The sequence below is a fragment of the Hyla sarda genome, chromosome 7, assembly GCF_029499605.1.
Source record: "Hyla sarda isolate aHylSar1 chromosome 7, aHylSar1.hap1, whole genome shotgun sequence".
In the NCBI taxonomy this organism is placed as follows: Eukaryota; Metazoa; Chordata; class Amphibia; order Anura; family Hylidae; genus Hyla; species Hyla sarda.
In genome coordinates this window covers 181,869,728-181,897,651 of record NC_079195.1, presented here as the reverse complement: position 1 = coordinate 181,897,651, position 27,924 = coordinate 181,869,728, and the positions used below count along the sequence as shown (strand labels likewise).

Sequence of the window (27,924 nt, the reverse complement as noted above, 5' to 3'; positions counted from 1 at the left end):
AGTGTCTGACAGATGGGACCCCCGCAATTTCCTAAGTGGGCCTGACTGAGCAGAACGCTCTCCATTCATTCTCTATGGGAGCTGCGAAGAGACCTGATTGCTGGATATGTAAATTTTTAATCCATGAAAATGATTTTATTTTGTAGTGCTAAGAAATTACAGATATGGGATTCCTCTTATGGCCATGTCCATGGAAAAATGCAGCCATGCAAAAAATAATTCCTAAAGCCCTAAATGCCAATACATGTAGAGGAAGAATGGTGCCTTTGCCCATAGAAACCAATCAGATTTCTTGTTTCATTTTTTAAAGGCCTTTGTAAAACTAAAAGAGCTCTGGTTGCTATGGGAAAGTGCACCACTCCTCCTCCTCTACATAGGTTTTGATAAATCTTCCCCAATGTTCGGACATGCACCATAAACTACGACTTTTCTCCTCCTCTGTTAAAGGGGTATTCCACTGGCCAGCGTTCAGAACATTTAGTTCTGAACGCTGTGCGTGTGCTGAGGGGGTCGGCCACGCCCCCTCATGACGTGACACCATGCCCTCTCAATGCAAGTCTATGGGAGGGGGCCTGTTGGCCACAGTCTTTTGCGGTGGTCGACACACCTCTATTCATTAAAGGGGTACTCCGGTGGAAAACTATATATTTTTTTAAAATCAACTGGTGCCAGAAAGTTAAACAGATTTGTAAATGACTTCTATTAAAACAATCTGTACCCTTACAGCACTTTTTAGCAGCTGTATGCTACAGAGAAATATTATTTTCTTTTTGAATTTCTTTTTCGTCTTTGTCCTCAGTGCTCTCCGCTGACACCTGATGCCTGTGTCAGGAACTGTCCAGAGCAGGAGAAAATCCCAATTGCTAACCTATGCTGCTCTGGACAGTTCCTGACACGGACAGAGGTGTCAGCAGAGAGCACTGTGGACAAGACAAAAAAGAAATTTAAAAAAGAAAATAATTTCCTAAGTAGCATACAGCTGCTAAAAAGTACTGGAAGGGTAAAGATTTTTTAATAGAAGTCATTTACAAATCTGTTTAACTTTCTGGCCCCAGTTGATTTACACTGGAGTAACCCTTTAAGAGAGAGAAGCCCCCAGTCGGACCCCACATGATCTGACACTTACATTTTTTTGATAGTATAGAACTCCTTTAAGAGTGAGATGTTGAACTTGGGTTTTCTATAAATATTGTGTATAAAGCTGTATAAATGCTGCCAGGACTCATGAACGGCATGTGAGTTCTTTTTTACAGAGTGCACACACATAATGGAAAAGCTGTCAGTCATCTTTTTCTTGTGATATTAGCAGGACTCCTAGGATGTAAAACTTAAAGGGGTACTCCGGTGGAAAAACAATTTATTTTTTTGCTTTTTTAAATCAACTGGTACCAGAAAGTTAAACATATTTTTAAATTACTTCTATTAAAAAATCTTAATCCTTCCTGTATTTATTAGCTGCTGAATACTACAGAGGAAATGCTTTTGTTTTTGGAATGCTCTCTGATGACATCACGAACACACTGCTCTGCTGACGTTATTATAATAATAATAAGTCTTTATTTATTGTTGTCCTTAGTGGGATTTGAACCCAAGGCCCCAGCACTGCAAGGCAGCAGTGCTAACCACTAAGCCACCATGCTATGCACGGTTGCTAAAATGGACAGAGATGTCAGCAGAGAGTACTGTGCTCATGATGTCATCAGTGTTTCAAAAATAAAGGAATTTCCTCTGTAGCATTAAGCAGCTAATAAGTACTGGAAGGATTAAGATTTTTTTAATAGAAGCAATTTACAAATATGTTTAAATTTCTGGCACCAGTTGATTTAAAAAAGAGAAAAAAAATTGTTTTTCCACCGGAGTACCCCTTTAACAGTAGTAACCACTATCTCCCCAATCTGAGCATAGTCAATATCACTTACACCCATGACAGGCTGATTTGTCATGTATGCGTAATGAATTTCGAATTAAAAGTTTTGTGGGGGGGGGGGGGTTTGTTCCTTGAATTTTCAGCACCAGCATTTTACCATATGCCGCTACTCTACTGACCAGTAATGGAGAATAAGAAATGTAAGAAGGATGGTGCGAATGTTGCCCTTCAGAAAACACAGGTAAATACAATTTGTAGTATAAATATTAGCATTGTACATGTTGCTTTTTTTACAAGTTAGGTCAAATAATAATGTCACATTGAATATTTAGGGGGAATTTCTTCGGATCGTGAAAATAAAGGAGGAGCAAGAACCTACAGTCATTAGCCCAGGTGAGTATTTACCCAACAACTCTATTATCTGCTTGTTCATTTACTGCATTCCCACTTGAGGCCAAACTATCTTTCCTTATCTAACTTATGGTGGAAGAGACCTGGTCTTATAATTTCCAATAAATCAGTTGCCTGGGATGTCCACACACCCTTTTTATTGAATTTCTCCTTTGCTGGAGGAGCATGTTAAAGGGGTACGCCGGTGGAAAACCTTTTTTTTATTTTTTTTAAATCAACTGGTGCCAGAAAGTTAAACAGATTTTTATATTACTTCTATTAAAAAAATCTTAATCCTTCCAGTACTTATTAACTGCTGAATACTACAGAGGAAATTCTTTTCTTTTTGGAACATAGAGCTCTCTGCTGACATCACGAGCACAGTGCTCTCTGCTGACATCTTTGTCCATTTTAGGAACTGTCCAGAGCAGCATATGTTTGCTGTGGAGATTTTCTCCTACTCTGGACAGTTCCTAAAATGGACAGAGATGTCAGCAGAGAGCACTGTGGTCATGATGTCAGCAGAAAGCTCTGTGTTCCAAAAAGAAAAGAATATCCTCTGTAGTATTCAACAGCTGATAAGTACTGGAAGGATTAAGATTTTTTAATATTTACAAATCTGTTTAACTTTCTGGCACCAGTTGATTTAAACATGTTTTTTTTTTTTCCACCGGAGTACCCCTTTAAATAAATGTTAGAAGTGGAATTTAGTAGCTCTATGCAGCCAAATGCTGGATATTCACCGTTTGCACAGGATTTTTTGTCACTTTTAATCCTTTACATGTAAGGATTGGTTCAGACTGCGGAATCTCCAGACGGAAAATTTCCGTCTAGAGATTCTGAGTGTGGTCCGTGCCGACACTGAATCAGTCGGCGCTAGGACCGTGCGGACATTGCAGTCCCCAATAGACTGCAATGAGTTCAGTGAGGATATCCGCCTGAAGAATGAGCAACGCCATTCTTCAGGCGGATATTTATAAAGCGGATTTTCTGTTCACAAATTCCGCTTCAAAAATCCCGAAGTGTGAATTGGTGATTGGAAAATCCATTCAATAGCATGTACATTTTAGTAAGCAGAATTTCTGCCTGCAATTTCCAAGCGGAATCTAGCCTAACAGTGCCAACGAGTAGCACACTCCAGTGTATGAGGCCCTGGGGGATATTCACATAAATCGTCTGTTCAGTCATTGTGTGTGTTTTCTGCAGATTGCTCCAGTAACAGAAATTCACCAGAAAAATGTCCAACGACTCGCTGTTCACAGAATCGGTCAGAGGAAGTTTTTTCAGCAGACAAACCCATTAAGGTATCCTCAGCATACAGAGAATAGGCCTTAACCCCTTAACGACACAGAGCGTAAATGTACGTCCTTGTAAGGTGGTACTTAAAGGGGTACTCCAGTGGAAAATCAACTGGTGCCAGAAAGTTAAACAGATTTGTAAATTACTTCTATTAAAAAATCTTAATCCTTTCAGTACTTTTTAGCAGCTGTTTGCTACAGAGGAAAATCTTAATTTTTTTAAATTTCTTTTTTGTGTTGGCCATAGTGCTCTCTGCTGACACCTGATGCCTGTATCAGGAACTGTCCAGAGCAGGAGAAAATCCCCATAGCAAACCTATGCTGCTCTGGACAGTTCCTGACATGGACAGAGGTGTCAGCAGAGAGCACTGTGGACAACACAAAAAAGAAATTAAAAAAGTAAAGAATTTCCTCTGTAGCATATAGCTGCTAATAAGTACCAAAAGGATTAAGATTTTTTAATAGAAGTAATTTACAAATCTGTTTAACTTTCTGGCACCAGTTCATTTAAAAAAAAAAGTTTTCCACCGGAGTACCCCTTTAACGCAACAGGACGTACATTTACGTCCTATACATAACCGCAAGCATCGGAGCGATGCTCTGGTCATGCATGGCAGGTCCCTGCTGCTGATAGCAGCCAGGGATCCGCCGGTAATGGCCGACATCCGCGATCGCACGGATGCCTGCCATTAACCCCTCAGGTGCCATGATCAATACAGATCACGGCATGTGCAGCGCTGTGTTCACTAAAATGGATGATCGGATCGCCCGCAGCGCTGCCGCAGAGATCCGATCATCTAGAACGGCAGACGGAGGTCCCCTCACCTGCCTCCGCTACCTTCCATGGGTCTTCTGCTCTGGTCTGAGATCGAGCAGACCAGACCAGAATAGAAGATGACCGATAACACTGATCAGTGCTATGTCCTATGCACTGAACAGTATTAGCAATCGAATGAGTGCTATAAATAGTCCCCTATGGGGACTATTAAAGTGTAAAAATGTTAAAAATAAATAAAAATTTGAAAAATCCCCTCCCCCAATAAATATGTAAATTGTCCCATTTTCCCCATTTCATCCCCCAAAAAAATAAATTAAAAAAATAAATAAATAAATATATATATTTTTTATAAACATACTTGGAATCGCCACATGCGTAAATATCCGAACTATTAAAATATAATGATACCGTGCGGTGAACGTAAAAAAAAGTCCAAAATTGCAGCTTTTTTATAACTTTTTGTTCCAAAAATGTATAAAAAAAATTATTAAAATTTTTATTTTTATTTTTTTTTTATATAAAAGAGGAAAGTCAAAGTGTGGAGTAGCCTCCCCCTCGCACAGGCAGATAGAGTGGCGTTGGTTAAAATGGTAATTCTACCCCAAGTTTTATATGTAATACGGGCAGCACCAGGGTGGATACCCCGGCAATGGTTCAAAGGCCTGGCAGCAGCAATAAATAAATTAATATGGGGAAGAGGCCGGGTAAGGATAAAATACCCGGATCTCTACTCGGATCTCACCCTTCCAGAAGGGAAAGGAGGTTGGGGGCTGCCTAACTTTTGGTTCTATTTTTTGGCCACAAAAATCCAAGAGATAAAAGAATAAAAGAAGAATCCCATTTTGTCATATATGGTAGATCTTGGGAATGGTTTATATGATAATATTTTTGAGTTAATGGAAGCTCAACCCCAAAAAATACTAGCACATTATCCACTGGTTCAATTGTACTTTAAGGTATGGAGGGAAAATTAAAAATGTTTTTGGGGTTAAGGGGAGTTTTGACTTTACACCGATATGGGGTAATAGTAGATTAGAGGAGTTTAATAAAGGGATAGATAGTCACTTTTGGAGACGAAAAGGAATTAAATATCTTACTCAAATTTACTCAAGGAAGGTTGATCCCTTTTTGATGTGTTAAAGGATCACCAAGTTTTGGAGGCAAGCAAAGAATTTTGGTTTGCACAAATAAGACACGCAGATAGGGCAACACTAAATAGAGATTGCTTTAATATAGAATCACATAAATTAATAGCATATATCACTGAACACAGGGGAAGTAAAAAAGCCCTAAGATATATACAGTACAGACCAAAAGTTTGGATACACCTTCTCATTCAGAGTTTTCTTTATTTTCATGACTATGGAAATTGTAGATTCACACTGAAGGCATCAAAACTATGAATTAACACATGTGGAATTATATACATAACAAAAAAGTGTGAAAATATGTCATATTCTAGGTTCTAGACACCTTTTGCTTTGATTACTGCTTTGCACACTCTTGGCATTCTCTTGATGAGCTTCAAGAGGTAGTCACCTGAAATGGTCTTCCAACAGTCTTGAAGGAGTTCCCAGAGATACTTAGCACTTGTTGGCCCTTTTGCCTTCACTCTACGGTCCAGCTCACCCCAAACCATCTCGATTGGGTTCAGGTCCTGTGACTATGGAGGCCAGGTCATCTGGCGCAGCACCCCATCACTCTCCTTCTTGGTCAAATAGCCCTTACACAGCCTGGAGGTGTTTGGGGTCATTGTCCTGTTGAAAAATAGATGATGGTCCAACTAAACGCAAACCGGATGGAATAGCAGCCGCTGCAAGATGCTGTGGTAGCCATGCTGGTTCAGTATGCCTTTAATTTTTAATAAATCCCCAACAGTGTCACCAGCAAAGCACCCCCACACCATCACACCTCCTCCTCCACACCAGCACACCTGTGAAGTGAAAACCATTTCAGGTGACTACCTCTTGAAGCTCAACAAGAGAATGCCAAGAGTGTGCAAAGCAGTAATCAAAGCAAAAGGAAGAACCTAGAATATGACATACCGTATTTATCGGCGTATAACACGCACTTTTTAGGCTAAAATTTTTAGCCTAAAGTCTGTGTGCGTGTTATATGCCGATACACCCCCAGGAAAGGCATGGGGGAGAGAGGCCGTCGCTGCCCGCTTCTCTCCCCCTGCCTTTCCTGGGGTCTAGAGCCCTGCTGCCGGCCCTTCTCTCCCCCTGGCTATCGGCGCCGCTGCCCGTTCTGTCCCCCTGACTATCGGTGCCGGCGCCGATAGCCAGGGGGAGAGAAGCGGCGTCGACAGCCAGGGGGAGAGAGGGGGCAGTGGCACCCATTGCCGGCGCCGCTGCCCCGTTGCCTCCCCCCATCCCCGGTGGCATAATTACCTGAGTCCGGTCCGCGCTGCTCCAGGCCTCCGTCGTGCGTCCCCGGCGTCATTGCTATGCGCTGAACGGCGCGGCGCATGACGTCAGAGCGCCGCGCCGTGCATAGCAACGACGCTGGGGACGCACGACGGAGGCCTGGAGCAGCGCGGACCGGACTCAGTAATTATGCCACCGGGGATGGGGGGAGGCAACGGGGCAGCGGCGCCGGCAATGGGTGCCGCTGCCCCTTCTCTCCCCCTGGCTGTCGGCGCCGCTTCTCTCCCCCTGGCTATCGGCGCCGGCACAGATAGTCAGGGGGACAGAACGGGCAGCGGCGCCGATAACCAGCGGGTGAAAAGGGCCGACAGCAGCGCTCTAGACCCCAGGAAAGGCAGGGGGAGAGAAGCGGGCAGCGACGGCCTCTCTCCCCCTGCCTTTCCTGAGGGTATATCGGGGTATACCCGCGCACACACGCACCCTCCTTTTATCATGGATATTTGGGTAAAAAACTTTTTTTACCCAAATATCCTTGGTAAAATGAGGGTTCGTGTTATAGGCCGGTGCGTGGTACACCCTGATAAATACGGTATTTTCAGTTGTTTCACACTTTTTTGTTATGTCTATAATTCCACATGTGTTAATTCATAGTTTTGATGCCTTCAGTGTGAATCTACAATTTTCATAGTCATGAAAATAAAGAAAACTCTGAATGAGAAGGTGTATCCAAACTTTTGGTCTGTACTGTATATGAGCTTGTCAGAAGAACTCCTGGGAGATAACCAAGAAAGGGCTAAAAAGAAATGGGAGAGAGTGGTGGGGAGAAAAGAGAAGAGCTGGGATAGAATATGCCAAAATGCGGTGGATTGTTCATCAAACAAAAGATTTCAATTGTTGCTATCCCGGGTAATACTTAGATCATACTACTCCCTGGTCTATTTGTGGAAAATGAACTGTAGGAGTAGCTCAACTTGCCCAAAATGCAATATGAATGAGGCAAATTTGGAACATCTACTGTCAGATTGCCCCCCCCCCCCCAAAAAAGGAAAAAAATAAGTTTTATATATGCAAATATGCTATTAATAAAAAGTACAGATCATGGCGCAAAAAATGAGATCTCATACCGCCGCTTATACGGAAAAATGGAAAAGTTATAGGTCTTCAAAATAGAGGGATTTTAAACATACTAATTTGGTTAAAAAGTTTGCGTTTTTTTTAAGCACAACAGTAATAGAAAAGTTATGTTATCATGGGTATCATTTTAATCGTATTGACCCAAAGAATAAAGAACACGTAAATTTTATCGTAAATTGTATGGCGTGAAAACAAAACCTTCCAAAATTTGCTAAATTGTGGTTTTCTTTTAAAGTTTCCCACACAAATAGTATTTTTTTAATTGTGCCATACATTTTATGGTAAAGTGTGTGGTGGCATTACAACGGACAACTGGTCGTGCAAAAAACAAACCCTCATACTAGTCTGTGGTTGAAAATATAAAACAGTTATGTGGATGAAAATATAAGAGTTATAATTTTTTTAAGGCGAGGAGGAAAAAACGAAAACGTAAAAATGGGCTGAGTCCTTAAGGGGTTAAAATTGGCCCCCAATGTACGAGAATGTAACTAGTATATTACTGATCCCTATGTACAATGATATATCTTCTCTAATATTGACATGGACAGTAATATAACTACCCTAATACTGTTAACTATGTACAGGAATATAACTCCTAGAATACTGCCCCCTACAGAAAAGAATATAACTTATACTGCCTCCATGTATGAGAATATCATTACTTGTACAATACAATAATGTCTTCTATAATACTATTTTTCTATGTACAAGAATATTACTACCATGATACTGCCCTCATATACAAGAATATACTTGTAATATTACCTTAATAAACAAGAGTACTGCCTTTTGTGTGCAAGTATATAGTATATATATATATATATATATATATATATATATATATATATATATATATATATATATATATATATATATATATATATAGTATAAGGCTAGGTTCACACTACGGAATTTCCGCCTGCAATTCCGCTTTGAAATTGCAGGCTGAAATTCCGCTTGCTAAAATGTATAGTGTAGTGAATGGGTTTCCGTTCACAAATTCACACTTCGGAATTTGTGAACGGAAAATCCGCTTGGAAATTTCCGCTTGAAGAATGGCGTTGCTCATTCTTCAGATGGAAATACTCGCGGAACACATTGCAGTCTATTGAGGACTGCAGTGTCCACGCGGTCCTAGCACCTACTGATTCAGTCGGTTCTGGCCGCACTCGGACCTCCGGGCGGAAATTTTCTGCCCGGAGATTCCGTTGTGTGAACCTAACCTAATAATGCCCCTATGGACAAGATATTACCATTATAATACTGCCTCCATATACAAGATTATAACTGCCATAGTATTGCCCCATGTGGACAATTAATATATCCTGAGTTTTATGTTTGCGTTACTTCAGGAAGAAAATCTGAATATTGTGGTAGTTGATGTTGGTCCAGAGGTTCAAAAAGTGAATGAGAAAATCAGTGTGAAAATTAAGGAAGAAGATATTCCAGCAGACATCAGTCCGGGTGAGTAAAAAGACTTAAAATGTCTGATGGGGTGCAACTACTATGTTCTAATGAGTAAAATCTATATGTCCAGTAGGTGGAATCATGAGTTGAATCACAAAAAAAGTCAATTTACTTACAGCTCCTGCAGTTAAACATGGCCAACATAAAATCCCATGTAATGAAGTAAAGGGTGGCGTTAAGGTCCAAGACACTAGCAATGCTGCAGTAGTCCCAGGTAAAGGAGGGTCCAGCAAATTTCTTAAAATTTCAATAAGCTTTATAAAAGTGACTAGCATAACAAATACAAAGATTAAAATTAAATCTAGATACCCCAAGAATCAGTCTGACGAATGCACAGGAAAACTACTTGGGGCATCTAGATGTGATTTTATTCTTTGTATTAGTTATACTAGTCAGTTTTAATAGTGGATAATAAGGTTTATTGAAGTCTTAAAGGGGTATTCCAGGAATTTTTTTTATTTGACTATGCTACAGGGGGCTGTAAAGTTAGTGTAGTTCATAATATAGTGTCTGTTCCTGTGTGTGATGGTTTTCTCACAATTCTTATGTGATTTTTCACCCCAACATTTATTTTTAATAGCATACAAAATGACAGATTTTTCCCAGGTTGCAATGCGGCCGAGACCTGACTCACAAGTCAGCTGATGACAGGGAGCCTCTCAGTTTCAATGGGTGGAGGGATCGCTTGGTGGGAGAGAGATCAGTCTGCAACTAATGCAACAGCTGTAGGCATCTTGATTGAAAACCACAGGTCTTTTGAATGGATGCAGCTCATTTTTATTTCGATGGGTGGGGTGGTTGATGTGTGGGAGGAAGGAAAATGGAATTATGGGATTTGTAGGCAAAGAAGGAAACTCAAACAGGAAATACCAGTTCACAAAAAGCTAGCCACAGTGTTATGGTAATCTCACAACATAGCCATTTAGCCCCAAGACAAGTGTGGATCCTTCCTAAGCATGTCCATTACTGTCTGCCAGGTACATACTAAAATCATCTTATGGTGGATAACCCATTTAAGAAGTTCGACAAGTGCTGGACCCTCCTTTTCCTGGAATCATTAGTTGCCCAGACTGCTGTATATATACTCTGATGTTGGTGGACATTGGATTTAAAGGAAAACTGTAAGCCTGTTTACCCACACTAAACCCAATACATAGGGTGGGTGAACAGGATTCCATAGAGGGGTCACTTACTTATTTTGTCCACTGGTTGCAGAGTTATGTGCCTCTAAAGTTCCATTGCTCAATCCTTGAATTGCACGCTGGAGCTGGGCCCTCCCTCTTTCAGCTCTTAAACTCGCCCCTGTTATTTGCATATTCATTATCTTCAACTCCAAGTCTTAGTTACGTGGAGTCACAGGTCGCGTGAGCGCAGCGCTCTGTCTGCAGATCGCATATGCAGGAAGATTTCACCCAACTCTCACGTCCTGATGACCTGCGTCCTCCTTACGCAGGGCTGTCACGTCATCAGGACGTGAGAGTTGGGTGAAATCTTCCTGCACATGCGATCTGCAGACAGAGCGCTGCGCTCACGCGACCTGTGACTCCACGTCAGACATGGAGCTGAAGACAAGACTAAGACATGGAGTTGAAGATAATGAATATGCAAATAACGGGGGCAAGCTTAGCAGCTGAAAGAGGGAGAAAGAGTCAGCCAGCCGGCGGGGGGCACGGCTCCAGCGTTCAATTCAAGGATTAAGCAATGGAACTTTAGAGGCACATAACTCTGTAACCAGTGGACGAAAATAAGTGACCCCTCTATGAAATCCTGTTCACCCACCCTATAATCCAGTGTATTGGGTTTAGTGTGGGTGAACTGGCTGTCAGTTTTCCTTTAACAAGTCTGAAAAACCAAGAATTACAATACATGTTACACACACATTTGGGACACCAGGAATTAGTCAAAGTCCACAACCCTGTTCTATCCATAGGCATCCTGCAAAAAAATATATATCATGTAATACAGTGGCATCTGTTGGAGGTATAAGTTAGGAAATCCTTCTAATGTATATTTCTCTATCGGCTCCATTGGGGGACACAGACCGTGGGTGTATGCTGCTGTCTGTAGGAGGTGTGACACTATGGTAATAAAAAAAAGTCGGCTCCTCCCAGCAGGATATACCCGCCTTCAGGCTCTGAGCTAATCAGTTTAAGCTTAGTGTCTGAAGGAGGTGGACACGGTCTGGAATTCTCCAGACCAGGTCTTGTGATTTTTTCTTTTCCTAGTATAGGTACATGTTAGTTTTTTATTCCTTTTTCTTTCCTCCGGTTCCCTGTTTCCCCATTGGGAGTAAGGGGGCACAGACATTGCGTATATGCGCTGTTCAACCCCCCCCCCCCCCCCCCCCGGCCAACGGTCAGCGCCTGGGTTGGTACCTCATTGGTCCGGGTCCCCCTATTTCCCTGCTCGCCTCGCTCGCGCCTCCATTTCCCTGCGCGCCTCCATTAGGTAAGTTCTTCTGACTGAGGTAAGTACTTTTCCCCCCTTTTTTTCCCTTAGGTAAGGACTTGCAACCTCTGGAGACCCCCTGTTTTTGGCCGACCTTTCAGGTTATGGGGCTGGCTTATACAGGGGCTGGACTTTTATTCTGGGGAGCAGTGGCATCTTAGGGGGCATCTAATCTATGTTTTACATGGGCACTTCACTGTGTGTGTTTGTGTGTGTGGTTACTTGCGGCTATGTCCGCAGTGACTTATATGCGGCTGACAGCCGCGGCGCTGGTACGGGCCGGGCACTCTCAGCGCCGGCTTACTTTCACTTTCTCCGGCAGTCTGTGCCGGCGTATAGGCCGCCCGCTCTATTTCCCCGAGCGCATATGCGGCTGACGTTCGCTCGGGACAAGGAGCAGGCACCATTACAGCTTCTTCTCGGCCAGTCTATAGCTCTGCCCACAGGGCTGTCGGAGCTCTTCAGAGGCGCGAAGTAGCCTCCAATCAGCGCTGTGGGCGCGATTTTCAGTTAGAAGGGGCCAATTAGTTAGTGCTTCTGCTTCAGGCACGCCCCTCTCTCCCTATTGGCTGGCCTGTTTCTTACACTCTAGCTGCATGGAGCAGAGTTCTCCTCACTGCAGCTGCCAGGGGACACAGACTAGGTTGAGAAAGTTCCTGTCTTTTTCTCATTATGTCCGTACCCAGAGCTTTTCCTCCCTCTAAACAGAAACCTGGTACGTCAGTGACTTATTTTGTCTGTAGGCACTGTAATACCAAGATGCCTGGCTCTACTGAGCCCACTTGCCCTGTCTGCTCCACTGCTCCCCCAGACCCCCTGGTACCCCCGATGACCTTTCGGTTCCGGTGGATTCAGCCGCTCCACCAGCCTGGGTTTCTTCCCTGACCCAGTATATGGCTGACCCAAGTCTCCCGTTCGGTGGCTGAGGCCTCCCGGGAAGTGGTGTCCGCCTTGAAGGGGTCTTCCTTGCGCAGGGCCTCTGAGAGGGCCCGCTCCTCGTCTCCACATACTTCACGCTCTCACAAGCGTACTAGGGGTGCCTCGTCTGACTCTTCCATTGAGTCTCTGCCACACCAGAGCCGCGTACCCGGTCAGGGTCGCCCCCCTCCAGGACTGCCTCTACTTGTTCACATTCTCCTGGTGAACTGGCGGACGAGGCTTCTGAGCCGGCATCTGACTCAGAGGACCACTCGGATTCAGTTGAAACGGTGAACTCATTGGTGACAGTCATAAGAGACACCTTTCACTTAGAGGACCCAGGATCTTCGGATGTCACTCCAGGAGTATCCTTTCATCGTGCTAAGCCAGCACCTCAAAGGTTCAGCTTTCACGCTGACTTTGACGACATTCTGGAATCTGCATGGAAACATCCAGACAAGAGGTTCCCGAGAATCAAGACGATTCAAGAACGCTATCCATTTGACAAGGACTTTGTCACTATGGTGGTTTCCCCTCCCTCAGTGGATCCACCAATCTCCCGGATCTCTAAGGCGACTACACTGCCACTGGCCGATGCCGCTGCCTTCAAGGATTCTACGGACAAGAAGGTAGAATCCTTAGCGAAGTTTGCCTCTGAAACAGCTTGCTCTTCTCTTCTTCCCATCTTCGCCTCGATATGGATGTCCAAGGCCCTGTCGGAGAGTTGCCAAAAGCTCCATCAGGATATCTTAGCGGGATCCCCCCAGAGGATCTATCTGCTCTGGCTCTCCAATGCTCTAAAGCTGGGAACTTCCTGTGCGCAGCTTCCATGCAGTCAGCCCATTGTTCTGCCTTTGCTGTGGGTCACCTAGCGGCTCTCCGCCGCTCTATGTGGCTTAAAGCTTGGAATGCGGATGCCGCTTCCAAAAGGTCTCTCACTGAGCTTCCTTTTATGGGTGGCCGTCTTTTTTGGCAAGCGCCATGATGAGATTATCTCTGAGGCGATGGGAGGTAAGAGTTCCTTGTTGCCTCAAAATAAGGCTCGCCCTACTTCCCAAAGGAAGTCCTTTTCCTTTCAGGCCTTTCAGACCTCTGGCTCCAGCAAAGGGTCCGGGCAGGCGCCTTCGCGGGACATGAAGGCTCCCTCGTTCCAGGCGCGCCCGTCTTGGAAGTCGGACTCCAACCGGTCCGGCCGTTTTGCGCCCAAATCAGGCAACCGCAAACCCACTTCTGCATGAAGTGAGGTCCCCACCCGCATTTTTTTCTCGGGTGAGAGGTCGTCTCTTACTTTTTCGAGACATCTGGACCTCACACATTCAGGACTCTTGGGTCAGGGACGTGGTGTCCAACGGTTACCGAATCGAATTTGCTTCCCTTCCGAGGGATCGCTTTTTTTGATCCCAGGCCCCCCGGTCTCCTTCTCTGGTGAAGCAATTTCGAGAGGTTCTCGTTCCCGTTCCTCCAGGGGAACGTTTTCGGGGTTTCTATTCCAATCTTTTTGTGGTTCCCAAGAAGGACGGTTCTGTGCAACCAATCCTAGGCCTCAAGCGTCTCAACCGTCATCTTCTTATCTGCCACTTCCAAATGGAATCCCTCCGTTCGGTGGTGGCGTCCCTGGAACAAGGGGAGTTTCTTTCATCGGTGGACATCAAGGATGCCTACCTCCATGTGCCAATATATCCAGGCCATCATCGGTACCTCCGCTTTGCGGTTCTGGAGGGGCATTTTCAATTCGTAGCCCTCCCCTTTGGTCTGGCCACGGCTCGTCGGGTCTTTACCAAGATACTTGCACCAGTGATGGGCTTTTACGGTCGAGGGGAGTCTCGGTGATACCCTACCTGGACGACCTTCTCATCAAGGCTCCAACCAGAGCCCAGACTCTGGAGAATGTGGACGTCACTCTCCACTCTCTGGATCTCTTCGGGTGGATGGTCAACCGGGACAAGTCAGTCCTCTGTCCTACCCAGTCTCTAACCTTCTTGGGACTTCGCTTCGAGACGGCCTCTGCCCGAATTTGCCTCCCGCCGGACAAACGTCTGGCGCTTCTGTCGGGGGTCCGCTCCCTTCGGACCCAGGTCTCAGGCCCCATCTGCACTTGTATGGAAGTCCTGGGTCGGATGGTGGCAACTATGGAGGCCGTACCCTTTGCCCAGTTTCATTACCGCCCCCTTCAACTGGCAATTCTCTCTCGATGGGACAGGTCTCCTCTGTCCCTCGATCGTCAGATTGTTCCCCCTTGCAGGGTCCGTCAGTCTCTGCTCTGGTGGCTCTGCTCCACCCTTCTTCTCAAAGGGCGGTCATTTTTTTCCCTTCACTGGCAGGTAGTTACAACTGATGCCAGCCTGTCGGGCTGGGGCGGCGTGTTCAGGGATTGGACGGTTCAGGGACTCTGGTCTCCCCGAGAGACCCTTCTTCCGATAAACATCTGGGAATTACGGGCGTTCTTTGTCTTCATTGGGAGTCCCGGCTTCAGTCCCGTCCTGTCCGTGTCCAGTCGGACAACGCCACGGCCGTGGCGTACATAAATCGACAAGGCGGCACTCGCAGCTCGGCAGCCATGGCCGAGGTGACCAAGATTCTCATCTGGGCGGAAAGCAAGGTTCTGGCCATTTCGGTGATTCACATTCCGGGAGTGCTCAACTGGGAAGCGGACTTCCTCAGTCGGTCCTCACCCGACCCCGGCCAGTGGTCTCTTCATCCAGAGGTCTTCGCGCAACTCTGCAACCTCTGGGGCATTCCGGACGTGGACCTATTCAGGCTCTGGCCGTGGACGCCCTAGTGATTCCTTGGGTGGGGTTTTCCCTACCCTATCTGTTCCCTCCCCTTCCGCTCCTTCCCAGGGTTCTGAGGAAGCTCAAAACAGAGGACATTCTCGCCATTCTGGTAGCTTCAGATTGGCCCCGAAGGTCGTGGTACGCCGACGTAGTCAGGCTCCTGGACAACGCTCCACTGCGCCTTCCGCTCCGTTTGGATCTGCTCTCTCAGGGTCCTCTTTGCCATCCCAATTTACAGTCGCTGCATTTGACGGCGTGGCGGTTGAGACCGCGGTTTTGAGGGCCAGCAGGTTCTCTTCCCAAGTCATTCACACCATGCTCAGGGCTCGTAAGCCCTCCTCCGCTAGAATTTACCACCGTACTTGGCGGTCTTATTTTCGTTGGTGTGAAGCTCAGGACTTATCCCCTGTAACCTTCTCGGTTCCCCCCTCTTCTCTCCTTTTTGCAGTCGGGTTTGGAACTGGGGTTGTCTCTCAGTTCCCTTAAAGGTCAGGTTTCGGCCCTTGCTATTCTTTTCCAGCGGCCCATGGCTTGTAATTCTCATGTCGGAACCTTCCTTCAAGGAGTGGCGCATGCTGTTCCTCCTTATCGGTCACCCTCTCCCCCTTGGGACTTGAATTTGATTCAGAGTGCCCTCCAGGGTGAACCCTTTGAGCCCCTTAGAGAGGTGTCTCTCCGCCTCCTTTCTTGGAAAGTGGCATTTCTTATTGCTATCACCTCCATCAGGAGGGTGTCTGAATTGGCTGCTCTCTCCTGCTGTCCTCCGTTTCTGGTGATCCACCAGGAGAAGGTTGTTTTCCGGCCAGATCCTTCCTTTTTGCCTAAGGTGGTTCCGGCCTTTCATCTCAATGAGGACATTGTCCTCCCGTCTTTTTGTCCTGCTCCTTCTCCTCCTAAGGAGCGCTTACTACACAAGCTGGATGTAGTTCGGGCTGTTCGGTCTTATCTGTCCATCACTTCTTCATTTCGTCAGTGTGCTTCCTTTTTTGTCCTTACGGAAGGTCGTCGCGAGGGACAACCTGCTTCCAAGGCCACCATTTCTCGGTGGATTCGGTCCGCCATTTCGGAAGCCTATCACTGTAAGGGTAAGATTCCTCTTTTCAGGGTTGTGGCTCATTCTACCCGTTCTGTTGGGACATCCTGGGCTCTACAGAATAGAGCCTCGGCCTCGCAGATTTGCAAGGCGGCTACCTGGTCGTCTTTGCACACTTTCTCGAGGTTCTACAGAGTTCATACCTTCGCATCGGCTGATGCTAGTCTGGGTCGTAAAGTGTTGCAGGCGGCAGTGGATCGACCGTCTGCCTGACTGCTTATCTGCATACCCAAGGGACGGCTTTGGTATGTCCCACGGTCTGTGTCCCCAATGGAGCCGATAGAGAAAAGGAGATTTTTGTATTCTTACCGTAAAATCTCTTTCTCGGAGGATCCATTGGGGGACACAACTCCCTCCCTTTTTGGGGTTTCCTTTGGTTCTCTATCCGAGGGTGTGGTCAGTTATGTTCTTTTCTTTTGGTTCTCGGACAGTTTGGGGTTTTTCTTTGACCTGTTGGTCTCCTCCTATTGTTCTGGAACTTAAACTGATTAGCTCAGGGCCTGAAGACAGGTATATCCTGCTGGGAGGAGCTGACTTTTTTTTATTACCATAGTGTCACACCTCCTAGAGACAGCAGCATACACCCACGGTCTGTGTCCCCAATGGATCCTCCAAAAAAGAGATTTTACGGTAAGTAGACAAAAATCTCCTTTTTTGTCATACACTGCAAACTCTAAGTGAATCTAAATGAGAAGTATATATAACACTGATTTATCAAATACAAATGGTCAAGAGGGCCTAGGCAAAGATAAGAACTGTATATAAAACATAGTTTCACAAAGCCCTGCTGGGTCACCACATATCAAAGATTTGTACACCACATTCAATTCATGTTTGTATATCTATTTTAGTACACCTGAACACAAGGCGAAGTTCTCTACGAAATCCTTACAAGAAATGGTGGTCCCCTGCTAAAAGTAGTCGTGCAGGTGCTCATAAGGTAAATTGTTTCAGATGGCAGCTCCAGCCAAAAAAAAGTGAGATGTCCCATAATCCTATGTTCTTCTTCTAAGCCTCTTGTCAAAAGTGTTCGGCAGAGACAGTGGTTTCGTCAGGAGGTATCTGTATCTTGAGTTTGTGGAACTATACACATCAGAGAAAAGTGGCCAATACTGCATATATTGGTGAGACAGCCTGACAATCTAATGTGTATGGGGTTTTCCTGCCCAAACTATGATCAAGTTGAATTTCAACTCCTGATTCCGTTGTTTTCGGGGAAAATAAACTGCCTCTAGAGGTATCTGGCTGCAGCTTACTCCTCTCTCCCCGTGGAAAGGTTGAAATTTGGGATACTTGATTCATAATTGTTTAATTATGTGATTATTCTATGTGGGCGGTCCTATTGGGGAGTCAGAGGGACTAGAATATCCTTGTGGTTCAGTGGTTAGGACACAAAAGAAACCAATGTTTGTTTGACAAAGCAGAGCGCATTTGTGTTTGAGGTGGAATCAGGAGGAATAGCTGTCAGCCATAGAAGCGTTTACCTGGCAGCTATTGAAGTCATATGGGCACTTTTAAATATAAAAAATAATAATAATATAAATTATTTTATCTTCGCGTGCTTTCCATATAGATGGACAAGTCACCATAAAAAATTTCCCTTGGGTGTCTCTGGGCACTAAAATATTTACAACAAATTTCCTTGGGGAGATGAATCCCCTCAGGGATAACCCTGACTAAAAGCACCCAAATTAATTATAAAACTTTAAATGAATATTCATTTAAACTAGTATTAGTGCTCATTGGCCACTAGGTGGCAGTGGTGTATTTAAAACTCCAGCACTGTACATATGTGTTCAAATATTTTTAGTATGCTAACTAGCATTGGTGGGTTTACTGATTTTGTTAATTTTTAACAGCCTGCTGGCTCAGTTCAGCCAGTATGTACTTTTTCAGTTATGCATCCAGCATTAATGAACTTAGCTGGCTGTGTTATCGTTTGTTATTGCCAACTGACTTTCAGTATTCCCTATATCTCATAGACCATATGACAGTGCTGCTCTAAAATCTTATATCCCTCCTTCCTGACATTTCGCCATGAGATGGCTTTTTCACTAGATGCAGCATCGGATTAAAATAAAAAATGGCTTTGTGGCTAAACAGAGTAATTTTGATGAAGTTAACTTTTAATGGTTAACTTTTACTTTGCCTTTTGTGATGTCAGAAGTGATAAATGTTTTTTTAATAGATGGATCTCTCAAAAAAGAAAATTTATTCCGAATATCTCATGAATCCACAGTTCCTGAAAGAATTCATAGACATGTATCGGTCCTTTCCGTGCCTGTGGAATGTGAAGATTTCTGACTATTCCAATAAACAGAAGAGACTGAAGGCCTATGAGAGCATGGTCAACCTCTGTCGGTCTGTGTGTCCAAGCGCCAACATCCAGTTTGTTAAACATAAGATCGCCAATTTGAGAACAGTCTTCAAGAAAGAATTCAACAAGGTACAGGTGTCTAAAAAGACTGCCACCTCCGCTGAAGACGTGTACGTGCCCCGGCTGTGGTACTTTGACCTGCTTAAGTTCACAATTGGTCAGGATTCTCCAAAAGAGGGATCATCCAACTCAGGAGAATCGCAGGAATGTCGCCAAGAAGAAGAGACAGTTGACGAGACCATGGAGATTCTGGAGGACTCTACTAACATGTCTCAGGTATTTTATGTTGGGCATTGAATACTGTTTACTGCTTTCATTCTTACTCTTCTCTTAGTTTGTGGTTAAAGAGGGCCTGTGGCCTCTCCTGACCTGTCTAACTAAATACTTGTATTCCCCATGAAGTAACAATTCTGGAACATGTCTGCTTATAGCTCTGTGTTGTCCCATTTATTTGTTAGTCTTGCTAGAAATGTATAACTTTATAGGCGACTGGATATTACTAGTTGGGGGCGTTACCCTATCCTGTCTTAGACTATCTAATCAAAGCTGACAGTGTCACAGTATAGGGACATACCCCAACTGGTAACATTTGGCTGACTATTTAGTCATATAATTCTAATATAAATAACAAAGGAACGGCACAACATAAAGCTATAACGGTTACATTCACACGTAGTATTCACAGCAGTAGAGAATTCACAGCAGTAGAGAATCTGTAGCGGATTATGTTGCTACCCGTTGACTTCAGTGGGTCTGCAGGAAATCTGTTCTGTAACGGAAAGGAGACCTTCCTGGAGATAGTATACAGAGAAGGCAATTCAGCTCACCCCACGTCGTATCCCCACTGCTGCACGGACTGGAGTGGACCAACTCTCCAGATAAGTAGACACGTAAAAAAAAGGATTGTCCAGCACAGTATCTCTGTATAAAAGCCTTAAAGGGGTACTCCGCCCCTGGCATCTTATCCCCTATCCAAAGGATAGGGGATAAGATGTTAGATAGCCGGGGTCCCGCTGCTGGGGACCCCAGGGATTGCCACTGCGGCACCCCGCCATCATTACTGCACAAAGCGAGTTCGCTCTGTGCGTAATGGCGGGCGATACAGGGGCCGAAGCAGCGTGATGTCATGGCTCCGCCCCTCATGACATCACGTCCCGTCCCCTTAATGCAAGTCTGGCAGGGGGTGTGACGACCGCCACGCCCCCTCCCATAGACTTGTATTGACGGGGGCGGGCCGTGACGTCACAAGGGGCGGAGTCGTGACGTAACGATGCTCCGGCCCCTGTATTGCCCGTCATTACGTGCAGAGCGATCTTGCTCTGCGCAGTAATGATAGCGCAGTGCCGCAGCGGCGATCCCCGGGGTCCCCAGCAGCGGGACCCCGTCGATCTGACATCTTATCCCCTATCCTTTGGATAGGGGATAAGATGTCTAGGGGCGGAGTAACCCTTTAATTCTTTATTGTTGACTGAACACCGACATAGGAGGTAACAGGTAGGTGACTTGTTTTGGCTGTCGTATGCAGCCTTAGTCGTACAAAAACATGTTATAAGGGAGACTCTTATATAGCGGAAGCAGGGCAGATCTAACCGGTCTCACACGGGATCATCGAGAATTAACCCTGCGACGGCCATATTCACAATAGTAACATTGCAACACATAGAAAAATTTACAAAAATATTGACCTTTAGTAATGAAAATCATGGCAGAAAGAAATCTCTGTCAATACCTAGTATAAAAACAAATATACATAAAAGATACTATTCTTCTTAGCATGACGAGAGTACGGGGTCAGTCTGCATGAAATGGGGATAGATTTTTTTTATATATTTATACTATAATAATTAATTAGTTATTATCCAGAAGTTATCCCAAAATGGCATAAAACATGTAAATTCAAATACTGGAATGACACCACTGGAACTTACTGGGAAGGAAACGCTATATACACCAAATGAGAGGAAACAAAAGAAGCTTACAAGGGAGAAAGAGAAAAAAAACAACAAACATTCACAACTATGAGTATCTGAAAAAGAGAGAACAAAAAAAACACACTGGGAAAAGGCAGGTCATGGTGCACAATTCCATGTTACCAAGACATATATCGCCATCACAATATTATGATAAGTTCATTAGTAATGTAGTATCACGTCCTGCCTTTTGTTTAAGACAGTGGGAAAACGTGCGTTCAATTTAAGGATCCAAAGAATTTCCCTATCCAGTAATTTTTGTTTTGAGCTACCACCCCTAATAGACGGAATAACTCTTTCCATACCTTGTACTGAGAGGGAAGAATAACTTCCATCATGTCTCTCGGCACAATGACGTGTAACCATAGAGACATGACGGGAGTTAAAATGCAGGATATCAGAAAGATGTTTTCTGATCCTAACCTTTAGGGGGGGTGGAAGTACAGCCTATGTATTGCAAATGGCACTGTTCACATGAGATCAAATAAATAAAAGCGTCACCTACCTGTTACCTCCTATGTCCATGTTCGGTCAACAATAAAGAATTAAGGCTTTTATACCGAGATACTGCACTGGACAATTCTTTGTTACATTGCTGGAGATACATGCTCCTTTTAAAGTAGTTGTGTGGAGACCACATTTTACATGCTCAGCAGTGGCACTGGGCACTTTTAGAACAGCAGCGACAGGATTGGAGCAGGTGAGTACAGAAAGCATTAGCTCGCCTTCCTCCGTTCCCCCAATGTGCCGCTATAGCTGTTCAGTCCTCTGGCCTGGTCTTCTCCCGTGTGCACGGATTGTCACAACGCGGTCAGCATATCGCCGGCCTTGGAGGGTGATGGGCTGAGCGCAGTGTCAAATAAGGAGCCAGAGCAGCAGGTAGAAGGCGGGGCCCAGGCTCCTTACATGACACTGCACTCAGCCTATCATCGGCCATGGTGGGACCGCTGCAGCTGGTGATACGCTGACCGCAGTGTGAGGATCCGTGCACACGGAAGAAGGAGGAAGACCAAACAGCTATAGTGGCGCAACGGGGGAGCGACGGAAGTTGAGTTAGTGTTTGTATTTTGGGTTCTTTTTGTAGCCCGGCACAATAGGATGAAGATCATTTTCACTATAATACTCCTTTTTAATTTGGTTAAAAGTTAAACTACACAAATGCTGACCTTGTGGGGGGGGCGGTGATGTGTCCTCTTGTGATTAAAGATGGCAATACACATTAAAGTCTGCTGAACCCGCTGATTTCAACAGGATTAGCGCCCCACTTTCCTCTAACAGCATATGTTGGATTTTTAAATGCCGGATCCTTTTTGTTCTTCGGGAGATAAGCCAACACCAGAGGAGTCTGAAAGAAGCTTTCTCCTCTCTCCCCACTCATAATACATGATCTAAGCCAAGCATACATTACAGTGGCCCTCAAGTTACAATATTAATTGCTTCCAGGAGGACCATTGTATGCTGAAACCATTGTATGTTGAGACCATGGTAATTGGTTCTAAAATTCCCAAAATGTCATCCAAAAATAGGAAAAAGTGAGGATCAAAAGACAAACTAGATAACTAATACAGAGAAAGCAAGTCCTTACATATAAAAGTAATAAAGAACTCCTGGTACTGTAAATCACTGTTTATGTAGAGCTTCTCCAGGATCCTGTACAGTACACACAGTGGGGACATTTATCATTGGCTTTACACCACTTCAATGTTCTAAATGTCCCTGCAAATTTTGTGCAATTGCATCTTTTGCACAATTTTTTGGCGCAATCTTCTGTAGAACATCAAAAATGTTTTTTTTTTTGTTTTTTTTGCGCAAACCTACATCACCTAACAGGACACGTACAAAAGTGTCAGATGCGAGACCACAAAGCTTAAAGGGGTACTCCGCTGCTCAGCGTTTGGAACTGTTCTGAACACTGGAGCCGGCGCCGGGAGCTCGTGACGTCATAGCCCCAAGGGGGCGGGGTATGACATAATGAGGGGCGGGGCTATGATGTCTTGAGCTCCCAGCGCCGACTCCAGCGTTCGGAACAGTTTGTTCCAAACACTGAGCAGTGGAGTACCCCTTTTAAGTCTATCTCTGCAGCTCACTGGTTTCTATATTTGAGCAAAATTTATCAAGTCCAGTGCACCTTTTTGGTAAATTTTGAGCAACTGTGCAAACAATGTACCAAGCAAACGGGTAAAATCTTTACTACCTTACACCAACATTGATAAATGTCCCCCAGTGTCCTTTAAAAGTAAAATGAAGCAGTCCTCGCCTGTGTCCAAAGAAGCATCTAACCCTGGCACAGGTAAAGAGTAGTACAGAACATGTAGTACCACCCTGTACTGTAGGGAGGTGCAAATAGACAGCCAGTCAATGCACCTCGGTAATATAGGGGTTTTACCAGTAAATTGTCCATTCTGATTGGTCGGTTCTTCGAGCTATTGACACGTTTCATAGATCTGGACTGTCTGTAGTATTGTATGTCGAGTCTGGTTTCAAGTTACAGTGGTCCAGAAAAGATCATTGTATGTTGAAAATATTGTAATCTGAGGCCATTGTAGGTTGAGGGATCACTGTATATTGTCACCAAACGTATAAATGGAGAAGTATAGATTGCTGAAACAACAAATAATCAAACGCCTAAATAAATATAAGCAATACACAAATACCAAAGAATGCAAATTTTTATTGAATAAATATTCAAATATGAAATCAAAATACAAGATCGTGGTGCACAGGACTGAGAGAATACAGGAGGCAGAGGCCAGATAAACATTGGAAATGGAATGACTATGGCTGCATAGAAATGGTAGACTATATACCAACAATATAATAATGTGGGTCACAATGGTATAGACTACAAAACATGCATATATAGAACCATGAGAATAACCCAATGTAGAGCCAGATGCCGCCTGCACTTACCCCAACGTACGTTTCGCGCGGCTGTGCTTCGTCAGGGGGCGTCACGTCACGCCCCCTGATGAAGCGCAGCTACTCAAAACGTACATTGGAGTAAGTGCAGGCGGCATCTGGCTCTACATTGGGTTATTATTCTTTGGTATTTTTGTGTATTGCTGATATTTATTTAGGCGTTGGATCACTGTATATGTGGGGAGGAGGGCTAGCTGTTGGCTGGACAGACATTTGGTTGTCCATTATCTAAAATGTATGACAAGCTTGCTTGCCACAGGCTGCAGGTTATAGTGGAGGGAGCAGTGTTCTTGTGCACTGGTCATAATGATCACATTCTAAGACAGTGTTTCCCAACCAGGGTGCCTCCAGATGGCTGTCCGGGCATGCTGGGAGTTGTAGTTTTGCATCATCTGGAGGCACCCTGGTTGGGAAACACTGTTCTAGGAGGAGGGACTCCAAATATAATTGGATAGAGATTTTATTAACCAATTAATGCATAAGAATTTTGACATTTAAAACATGCAACTTTCAGGTAACCAGTAACAGCCAATCAGAGGACATAGACTACGACCCCCAGGAGGACATGCCATTCATAAGGAAGAGAAAGAAAGCAAAACTGTACAATGATGACGACCTGAGCAATGAGCTGCTTACTCAAGCTGCAGCTATTCTTTCAAAAAACAGTGACGAGTATGACGCCTTTGGTATAACAGTAGCATCAAAATTACGGAGGATGGAGGAAAAACAGAGACTTGTCGCCGAAGTCCTTATCATGGATGTTTTATACAAGGGCATGCTTAACCAGTTAAGTGAAGAATCGTACATTGCTGATTACCCCATTCACTACTACTCATCCAATGCGATGAGCTGACCGCCTTCCTTCAGGTTGTCTTATACTTATGCTCACCAAATGGCCAGGACAAGCTGTGACTCTGTGCCCATTTCAAATGTCACATGGTTGGGGCTCCTCATCCTGTTTAAAGGGTAACTCCACTAGTAGAATATTTTTTTTTTCTTTGCCTTATGTAAATACTATATGATGGCCGTATACACAGTATACTTATCATATTGGATGTTTGTAGTGTTACACCATTGTGTAAACTTTCATTACCTTCCATCCATTATCCATCAACCTACAGTTTCTTGTTTTAAAACCCTCTGGACTTGTTTAGTCTATAGCTGGGAAGTATTGACTCCACTGGAAAATACATAAATCTACTTTTACATGATTTGATATTTGGAGTTTATTTTAATGTCATTGTTATCTATGAGATCCACAATGTTCACATAATGATTGTCTCCTTCCTTAAACAAAGCATTTCTACCCTAAAGTAATTTCATATATAGGACGGGAAATAGATCATCTACAGTGGAGAGAAAACTGGAGTGACTTGGAGAATGTGACTTGGCCACACAAGATGATGGCGTTCTGCCATTGTTACTCAATGCATGCATAGAAGGTGCTCTGGAATGGCTCAGGCAAGTTTTATTGATCTCTTATGTTGCAAGACATTATCCTTTCTGGTAGAATATGGTTTTTACCATATGATATGGTTCTCATTAAGTAGCAGCCATTATTTCCTAGAAAAGAAAATAAGTAGTAATAATATTAATAGTAATAATATGATTTTACGCAAGTTCAGGATCCTGCAGTCAGGGCAAAAAGTAAGGACAAATGTGAACATGAATATTTGGTCTTCATTCAAAAAGTATATGAAGATACAGGTGGTGTGACTGAACAAAAAACAATAGCAAATTGTAAAAAAAAAAAAGTTTACATACATACCATTAGCTTCTACAGTTCATAAGGTCAAAAAAAGACCAGAGTCCATAAAGTTCAACCTATAACCCTAATGAGTCCCTACTGAGTTGATCCAGAGGAATGCAAAAAAAAAAAAAAACTCATACTAGAGGTAAAAATTCCTTCCCCACTCCGAATATGGCATCAGAATAAATCCCTGGATCAACATTCTGTCCCTATAGATCTAGTTTACATAACCAGCAATGTTGTTGTTCTCCAAAAATGCATCCAGACCCCTTTTTAAATTCTTTTAGAGAGTTCCCCATAACCACCTCCTCTGGCAGAGAATTCCACAGTCTCACTGCTCTTACAGTAAATAACCCCCATCTGTGCTGGTGTAGAAACCTTCTTTCCTCTAGAAGTAGAGGATGCCCCCTTGTTATAGATACAGTCCTGGGTATAAATAGGTCATGGGAGAGAATTATGTACTGTCCCCTGATATATTTATACATAGTTATTAGGTCTCCCCTAAGCCTTCTTTTTTTCCAAACTAAATAACCCTGATAATCTTTCTGGGTACTGTAGTCCTCCCATTCCCCGTATTACCCTGGTTGCCCGTCTTTGAACCCTCCCCAGCTCCACTGTATCTTTCTTGTACACTGGTGCCCAGTACTGTACACAGTATTCTATGTGTGGTCTGACTAGTGATTTGTACAGCTGTAGAATTATTTCCTTGTCGTGGGCATATATGCCCCTATTGATGCACCCCATGATTTTATTTGCCTTGGCAGCAGCTGTCCGACACTGGTCACTACAGCTAAATTTACTGTTAACTAAGACTCCCAAGTCCTTTTCTATGTCAGTAGTCCCAAGTGTGCTCCCATTTAATACATAATCCCAAACCGGATTTTTCCTCCCCATGTGAATTTCCTTACATTTATCAGTGTTGAACCTCATCGGCCACTTCCCACCCCAAACCTCCAACCTATCCAGATCCATTTGTAACAGTGCACTGTCCTCTATAGTGTTTACCGCTTTACAGAGTTTAGTATCATCTGCAATGATTACTTCTTTACTATTGAACCCCTCTACAAGGTCATTAATGAATATATTAAATAGGACAGGACCCAAGAAGGACCCCTGTGGTACCCCACTAGTAACAGTCACCCAATCAGAGTAAGTACCATTAATAACCACCCTGTTTCCTATCATTGAGCCAGTTACTTGCACACATTCTCCCCCAGCCCAATCCTTCTTATTTTATGCACCAATCTTTTATGTGGCACCGTATCAAATGCTTTGGAAAAATCCAGATATACGACATCCAGCGATTACCCCTGGTCCAGTCTGGAGCTCACCTCCTCATAAAAGCTGATCAGGTTAGTTTAACAGGACCGATCCCTCATAAAGCCATGCTGATATGGAGTCATATATTTATTTTTATTAAGATACTCCAAAATGGAATCTCTTAGAAAACCCTCAAATAGTTTAACCTCCATTGTATGTAAATTAGCAGGCCCATAATTCCCGGGTCACCTTTTGACCCCTTTTTAAATATTTGCACCACATTTGTCATGCGCCAGTCCTGGGGAACTGTCCCTGTCGCTGTAGAGTCCCTGAATATTAAAAATAGGGGTCTGCCTATTACAATACTTAATACCTTTAGAACACGGGGGGTGAATAATGGCATCTAAACCTGGCGATTTTGTCTATTTTTGATTTTTTGTTGGCGGCACTGTACGTCTTCCTGGTTTAGACAGGTGACCTGTAATGGGGAGTTTACCTTATCTCGCTGTATTTCACCTGGCATTTCATTTTCCTCTGTGAATACAGTGAAGAATTTGTTTAATATATTTTCTTTTTCCTGATCCTTTTTATAATTTCCTCCTCATAATTTTTTAAAGGGCCAACACTTTCATTTTTAACCTTTTTGCTATTTATATAGTTAAAAAACATTTTGGAGTTAGTTTTACTTTGTTTGGCAATGAGACTTTTTGTCTCAATTTTTGCGACTTTTATCAGTTTTTTTTTACATATTTTACATTTTCCGTGTTCGCAGCCGCCGGGCGTGACGTCACGCCCGGCCCCTTCGTGACGTCTCGCCCGCCCCCTCTGCCAAAGTCTATGGGAAGGGGGCATGACAGCGGTCGCGCGCCCTTCCCATAGATTTTCGTTGAGGGGGCGGACGAGACGTCACGCAGGGGCCTCGCGTGACGTCACGCCCGGGGGCTGCGAACACGGAAGCCCGCACACAGCGTTCGGAGTAATGAACTTCCGGACGCTGTGAGCTGAGCTCCGAACTGCAGGGCAGCGCACAACCACTTTAAAGGGGTTATCCAGGAAAAAACTTTTTTATATATATCAACTGGCTCCAGAAAGTTAAACAGATTTGTAAATTA

General features: G+C 44.2%; 1 protein-coding gene across 5 annotated transcripts in view; it reads left to right on the top strand.

The window, feature by feature from the left end:
* Positions 1–27,568, top strand: part of LOC130282838 (uncharacterized) — a 30,290-nt gene extending 2,722 nt beyond the window's left edge. For 4 of the 5 annotated variants that reach the window (XM_056531675.1, XM_056531673.1, XM_056531672.1 and 1 more), the window contains 7 exons: positions 2,011–2,108; positions 2,200–2,260; positions 3,464–3,561; positions 9,189–9,300; positions 17,388–17,476; positions 18,725–19,189; positions 24,317–27,568. In XM_056531675.1, the coding sequence (XP_056387650.1) occupies positions 2,052–2,108; positions 2,200–2,260; positions 3,464–3,561; positions 9,189–9,300; positions 17,388–17,476; positions 18,725–19,189; positions 24,317–24,655 (1,221 nt within the window). In that variant the 5' untranslated portion in view covers positions 2,011–2,051 and the 3' untranslated portion in view covers positions 24,656–27,568. The remainder of the gene's footprint in view (positions 1–2,010; positions 2,109–2,199; positions 2,261–3,463; positions 3,562–9,188; positions 9,301–17,387; positions 17,477–18,724; positions 19,190–24,316) is intronic. The other variant, XM_056531676.1, reaches the window with a different exon arrangement.
* The last annotated feature ends 356 nt before the right edge of the window (positions 27,569–27,924 follow it).